Here is a 7,667-nt window from a genome sequence, read left to right as displayed (position 1 = left end):
TTCATTATAAATTCTTCAGAATTATATTTTTTTATTTTATCTATTGTTGTTTTATAAATAAATAAATATTATTTTAAATAATTATATGTTTTATTAAAAATAATAATATTTTATTAAATTTTTATTATCTCATTTTGGATTACTCATTTTCATCATAATTTTTTATAATTACATTTTTCATTTAGTCTATTACTATTATATAAATAATAAAAAATCATTTAAAATAACAATAAGTTTTATTAAAGATAGTTATATTTTATTTAAATTTTCTTATTATTTTATTTTGGATAATTCATTTTCTTATTTTAAAATCTTCTCATTTAATTCTTATCATTTTATTTTGGATTACTCATTTTTCTATCTTAAAAGTTTTTCATTTAATTTTATAATAATTTCTTAGTAACAAATCAAAATTAAAAAAAACAAATAATATGTCTTCACCAAATTGCTTCAAATCTCTTTATTTATATATAAGATACTTTTTTTCTTTTTCTGAATTAAAAAAAATAAATATATCGATATCCCACATAAGATGTGGATTTACTTTAACTAGTATTAAGATTTATTTTTCTTATTGCGTTTAGGGTTTCATTAATTATGGACTGATAATCGAACGTCAACTAGAAGAAGATTATCTTGTGGGTGCTGACACACATTCAATCACACAACGTAATGCTTCTGTTTTCTGATCACAAGATGGTATATATTTACTCCTATAAGGGAAAAGAAAACAAAAGAATATTATATTATATATATGAAAGTTTTTGTAGGAATCGAAAGAGATAGTCTGGAAAAACCAGAGTTAGAGGAAGACGATGAACATGCGATGAAAATAATTTACTTCTCTTTCATATAATATTCTGTACATAATAGTTTACATCTTATAGAGGAGACTTTACAAAACTAAACAAAGAAAAAAATGGAAACAAAATAAAAATGATTTGGTGATTTGTCATGAAAGGAAATGAGCCAAATCACCACAGAGAAAGTCTTGGATCTGATTGTGAATTGATTTCTCAATCACAAACGGCTAGGACACATTATTTTAGTGTGTCGTTGTTACTTGTCTCTCAAGTAACTCTCCATTCTCTCGATCATTGTTTCTTGACGTGTCTTCAGGTTTCGTTTCTTCATTTGCTTTAACATTCCCCCTCAAGATTGGTTCTTGATTTTCGACAAGGCCAATCTTGCGGAGGAGTTTGTCTAACACATAAGAACTTGTAGCTTTGGTAAAGATGTCAGCGAGTTGCTCCGAGCTTTTGGTATAGATTGTAGTGATGACTCCTTGGGTAATTTTTTCGCGAATGAGATGACAATCTACCTCGATGTGTTTTGTCCTCTCATGAAACACAGAGTTAGCCGCTATGTGTATTGCGGCTTGATTGTCACAGTGAAGTGGCATTGGTTGTGGCGATGTAATACCGAGATCATGAAGAAGACTCTTCAACCACATGAGCTCACATGTCGTATTAGCCATTGCTCTGTATTCGGCTTCGGCACTTGACCGCGCGACCACTGTTTGTTTCTTACTTTTCCATGTGACAAGATTACCACCCACAAAGGTACAAAAGCCGGTTGTTGATTTTCGATCTATTCTATCTCCAGCCCAATCTGCGTCGCAATACCCTGAGATTCCAGTGTCTTTGTTGCATTGCATCCAAACTCCTTTGCTTGGTGTTCCTTTTAAATACTTGAGTATTCGTTCCACCATATTCCAATGTAAAGTCGTTGGTGCATGCATCCATTGACTTATCTGGTTCACAGAAAAACAAATATCAGGTCGGGTGATAGTTAGATAGATCAACTTACCTACAACGCGTCGATATTGTGTGATATCTGTGAAACATTCCCCCTCGCGTTGATCCTTATAAGATGTCTCTAATGGCGTCCGAACCGGCTTAGCTCCGAGCTTTCCTGTATCACTAAGCAGATCAAGTGTATACTTGCGTTGTGAAAGAAATATGCCGTGAGGATAACGAATGATCTCAATGCCAAGAAAATACTTAAGTTCACCAAGATCTTTAATGTCGAACTCATGTTGTAGAAATCTCTTAGTCTCAGCTATACCAAGCGTATCATTACCGGTGATAACGATATCATCAACATAGATAAGAAGAACGATGATACCAATTTTAGTCTTACGAACGAATAGGGAATGATCGGCTTCACTGCGAGTGAAATTGTGTGATATCAAGGCCGAGTGAAGTTTTTGGTACCATGCTCTTGGTGATTGTTTGAGTCCGTAAATTGCTTTCTTTAGACGACACACCTTGCCATAACCAATTTTTTCTTGAAGTCCAGGAGGAGGTGCCATATAAATTTCTTCTTCAAGGTCCCCTTGAAGAAATGCATTTCGGACATCCATCTGCCACAAGTCCCATGAAAGGTTAGTAGCTAAGGATAAAATAACACGAAAGGATTTAAGATTGGCCACCGGGGCAAAAGTCTCAGTGTAGTCCGCTCCGTAGGTTTGGGTGAATCCCTTTGCGACCAATCTTGCTTTATATCGCTCGATGTCCCCATTGCTTCGATACTTGATTTTATAAACCCATTTGCTACCCACGGGTTTCTTATCCTCGGGAAGAGATGTTACGATCCATGTGCCGTTTTTCTCAAGGGCGGAAATTTCGTCTTGCATGGCGTCTCTCCATACTTGGTGTTGGTTCGCTGCATCGTAAGTAGTTGGCTCTTCCCCCTGATCAATTCTACTAAGAAAGGCAATATCGTGAGGAGACAAATGATCAATAGAGTAACAATGTTGAATGGGATATTTAACCGTATGTGTGTTGCAATGAAGCTGCGAAAATGATTTCGAACTGTGGCGATGTTGTGCAGCAGAATTCACAATCTGGTCAGCAACAACTGGTTCATGGGGAACAACAACAACTTCGGTTGCCTCTAGAGTGCCAAGTGGGCGAGCAGATTTGGAGATGGAAGAAGGCTGGTCTTGTCTGTAACGCAGTGGTGGTTGAACAACACGCCTGTTCCTGTCACGAGCTAACATATAATGTTGCAAGTCGGACGTTGAGGAAGAATCAGGTGCTGCTGCAGCTTGGTCTCTCTCATCTCGAGTGCTAGGTTCTCGGTCAGACGTATGTTCCTGCGAATCAGGTGGGATATCGTCGTCGAGATCGGCGAGTTGCTCAAGTTCCCCCTGAGGATCATGATCAGATCCGGTCTGTGGTGCAACGTCAGTGAGACTGTGGTCCGATTCTGATTCATGAGATTGCTGGAAACCTGCAAGAAAAGATGGGTTGCGTGGTGGACAAGTCATCACAGAAGATGAAGACACAACGTTGTTGTCCGATGATGGTATAGTGTCCAACAAATTTAAAAATGAAGCACGAAAGTCAAATGGTTGTTCTGTAATATCTTGCACAGTCTCCCAATTTGTTTTGTCAAAGTATGACTTCTCCTCTTCAAACCGGACATCTCGACACACATACATATGGCGAGTGGGAGGATGATAACATTTGTAGCCTTTTTGAGATGACGGATAGCCGAGAAAAATGCATCGTAAGCTCTTGGGATCAAGCTTGCTACGGTGTCCATCTGGCAATAAAGGAAAACACAAACAACCGAAAATTCGTAAGTGGTCAATGGAATCTTTAGAGTTCCGAATTACCTCATACGGAGAACGATCGTGTAAGATCTTTGTTGGCAAACGATTGATAATGTAACATGCTAACGTGACAGCATCTCCCCAATACGTTTTAGGAACATTTCGGTGGAAGAGTAAGGTCCGAGCCACTTCCATGAGATGACGATTCTTGCGTTCAGCGACCCCATTTTGTTGAGGCGTGTACGGACAAGATCGTTGATGAACAATCCCATGGTTCGATAAAAAATCTCGAAATGCCTTGCTTGTGTATTCTCCGCCATTATCTGTTCGAAGAATCTTAATAGATGTTCCAAATTGGTTAGAAATATAAGCAAAAAAATTTTTGAATGCATCAAAAACGCCACTCTTAGACGGAAGAAGATAAATCCAAGTATACTTAGACTTTTCATCAATAAACGTAACAAAGTATTTCATTGCATCTCGAGAAAAGCAGGGCGATGTCCAAACATCCGAATGAACCAAATCGAAACAAGAATTATAAATTGTCTTAGAATCAGGAAAAACACTATGGCAATGTTTCCCTAATACACACGCTTCACAAAAGGTACTATCAAAATTGGCTTGTGGAAGCAAAATTTTTAGCACTTTGTGATGCGGGTGACCTAGTCGTGCATGCCATATCGTGTTGAAAGCAGTTTCTGAAATGAGAGAAGAGTCTTCAAGCAAATAGAGGTTGTCCCTCCTTATGCCATGTCCAACTGTGTCACCCGTTTTAGTATCCTGAAAAACCACTTTGTTAGCATCAAAGGTAACCGAGCAATCGATTTGGTCCGTTAATGCAGGAATTGAGAGTAAATTAGTTTGAAAATCGGGAACATGATAGGCTGAAACATCTTTGTTAAATATTTTTAATTTTCCTTGGCCTTTAATTGGAACATGCTTGCCATTTGCCACTGATACAATACCACATGCTCGTTTAAGATTATGCAATAACGTAGAATCACTAATCATATGGCTAGTAGCACCAGAATCAATGATGAGAGGATGAGAAATATTATTTAACAGAGAAGAGACGTTACCGGACTCCTTGTCCTTCATGGCAAGGAGTAGATTCTTTAGGCCAAGCATTTCATCCGAAGAGAGGGTTACGGTGTTGTTGCTATGCATGGCCGATTCGTGAGTGTGTGTTGGAGCATCCTTGTATTTTGCAGGCTTGAGATGAGGATGAATAAGCCAGCATTTATCACGAACATGACCGGGTTTTTTGCAGTGTGCACATATGAGGTTTCGACGATCTCGGGCATTCGGATTCGGAGTGAAACTTGCCTTGCGATAATGGGCAATTTCACTCGGGCCTGCAAACAAATTTCGTCCGCCTTCCTCTCTTTTTATCATCATGCAAACTTCATCATACGATGGAAGTTTGTCTTGACGTAAAATATGATAAGTAAGGTCATTGAACGATCCATCAAGCGTAAGGAGAATGGAAAAAACCTTATCTTCCTCCGCACGTGCCAGAAATTCTTTGATATCCGTAGTGACGGGTCGAAGCTCCTCGAGTTCTGACCATAGAGCACTAAAGTCTCCATGAATCATGTTGAAAGGCTTGCCGTTTTGCTGCAAGTTAAACATCTTCTTCTTAATCTCAAATACTCGACTTAAGTTGGACATATTACCGTACACTTTCTGAAGTGATTCCCACAAAGCTTTGGCCGTTTCCGGGGCAATGAAGGATCGAAGAATGTTCTGATCAAGTGAGCTTTGCAATATTGTGAGAGCCAACTGATCTTCTTGAGTCCATTTCTTTTTGTCAGAAACTATGGCAACGTTTGGTGCACCTTGACCGGTTTCGGTTGCTGCGGTTTGAACCGCGGATGCTTCTTCTTCATCAACGATGTGGCTCCATAAACCACGACTTCGCAGCACTGCTTTCGCTGCTTTGGACCAGTAGAAGTAGTTCTCTCCATGGAGAACAACAGGAATCACTTTGGCTTGAGTATCCATTGTCGATGAGGAACAAAGAGGTTCTGACAGAAAGAGTTTGAAAAAAAAACTGGCAGAAAAATAAATCTCGACAAGGATGGCCAAGGAAGTACGAATTTAAGCAGAAGATTTATTGATCTTTTCGCTCTGATACCATGAAAGTTTTTGTAGGAATCGAAAGAGATAGTCTGGAAAAACCAGAGTTAGAGGAAGACGATGAACATGCGATGAAAATAATTTACTTCTCTTTCATATAATATTCTGTACATAATAGTTTACATCTTATAGAGGAGACTTTACAAAACTAAACAAAGAAAAAAATGGAAACAAAATAAAAATGATTTGGTGATTTGTCATGAAAGGAAATGAGCCAAATCACCACAGAGAAAGTCTTGGATCTGATTGTGAATTGATTTCTCAATCACAAACGGCTAGGACACATTATTTTAGTGTGTCGTTGTTACTTGTCTCTCAAGTAACTCTCCATTCTCTCGATCATTGTTTCTTGACGTGTCTTCAGGTTTCGTTTCTTCATTTGCTTTAACATTCCCCCTCAAGATTGGTTCTTGATTTTCGACAAGGCCAATCTTGCGGAGGAGTTTGTCTAACACATAAGAACTTGTAGCTTTGGTAAAGATGTCAGCGAGTTGCTCCGAGCTTTTGGTATAGATTGTAGTGATGACTCCTTGGGTAATTTTTTCGCGAATGAGATGACAATCTACCTCGATGTGTTTTGTCCTCTCATGAAACACAGAGTTAGCCGCTATGTGTATTGCGGCTTGATTGTCACAGTGAAGTGGCATTGGTTGTGGCGATGTAATACCGAGATCATGAAGAAGACTCTTCAACCACATGAGCTCACATGTCGTATTAGCCATTGCTCTGTATTCGGCTTCGGCACTTGACCGCGCGACCACTGTTTGTTTCTTACTTTTCCATGTGACAAGATTACCACCCACAAAGGTACAAAAGCCGGTTGTTGATTTTCGATCTATTCTATCTCCAGCCCAATCTGCGTCGCAATACCCTGAGATTCCAGTGTCTTTGTTGCATTGCATCCAAACTCCTTTGCTTGGTGTTCCTTTTAAATACTTGAGTATTCGTTCCACCATATTCCAATGTAAAGTCGTTGGTGCATGCATCCATTGACTTATCTGGTTTAAATCGGGTATCTAATTCAAAGTGAAATACGATACATGTGTTTGTCTATAAATTCCGTCGGTCTATTAGCACCAAGGAAAATTTCTTACTCCAACTGATTTGGCATATTGGTATCAATAACTCAAACGACTATCCACATCTCCTTGCAATTTAATTTTTCAATTGAATATAACCATAGTTGAAAAAACAATTAAAGCACAACTTTCTTTAGTAAATAATGAATATTTCTTTAATGAAATTTAAAAACTATAAAAAAAAATAGAAAAAAATCGAATAGATATAATTCTTTTTGAGGCCATACATTAAGGGAGGAAGGAATTTGTCCAGACATATACAGATTTTTGTTATAATTCCGTCGTATTAAATACTTTCTTATGGTTTAAAAACAAATAAGAACAAGAAATGATGAGACACTTATTATAATTATAAAACAACTTATTCACCAATCTTATCTATCATTTTACGATAATTAACAAATAACGAAAGTTACCAATACTATGATATCCCGATCTATTATGAGTGTTGAAAGTATTCGTCGTTGCAGATGATACGGTTAATGAGCGGCTCCCCGAGTACCACTAGGCCAGATGGATACATGAATGAATCAAACATATCAGAAGGAGAGAAATCCGGTGGTTGTATAGATATGCTACTCAACGTAACAAGGTCCACATATCTTTTCGGTTGACTATCCCGAGAGAACTCCAAAGTTAAGTATGTTGACTTTGAAACAATCTAAGAATGGGTTACCTACTAAAAAGTGTTTCGGTATATATGCGAGTGATGATAAAAACATATTAGAAGGTCTCATGTTGTGATGTGATGATAGTTTCGACATTTCGTAACAGTCACGGGATGTTACAGATACCTACGACAAAATTTCTTCTACTAGAAACCATTATTCTTGGCTTACTCGTGTGATTCATTTTTTAAGTATGTGATTCTGATTTTTGGAATGTTT

The 7,667-nt window shown here is 37.9% G+C and overlaps 1 protein-coding gene across 1 annotated transcript; it reads right to left on the bottom strand.

Moving 5' to 3' along the window:
* Window positions 1-1,045: 1,045 nt before the first annotated feature.
* Window positions 1,046-5,566, bottom strand: LOC109116892. The gene is made up of 4 exons (XM_019203137.1): window positions 4,322-5,566; window positions 3,626-4,108; window positions 3,447-3,552; window positions 1,046-3,237 (listed from the first exon to the last, which is right to left on the bottom strand). Exons 1-4 carry the CDS (start codon window positions 5,564-5,566, stop codon window positions 1,046-1,048), a joined length of 4,026 nt encoding a protein of 1,341 aa, XP_019058682.1.
* Window positions 5,567-7,667: the final 2,101 nt, after the last annotated feature.

The sequence above is a fragment of the Tarenaya hassleriana genome, unplaced genomic scaffold (genome assembly GCF_000463585.1).
Source record: "Tarenaya hassleriana unplaced genomic scaffold, ASM46358v1 Cleome3, whole genome shotgun sequence".
In the NCBI taxonomy this organism is placed as follows: domain Eukaryota; kingdom Viridiplantae; phylum Streptophyta; class Magnoliopsida; order Brassicales; family Cleomaceae; genus Tarenaya; species Tarenaya hassleriana.
This window is presented reverse-complemented; position numbering and strand designations above follow the sequence as displayed.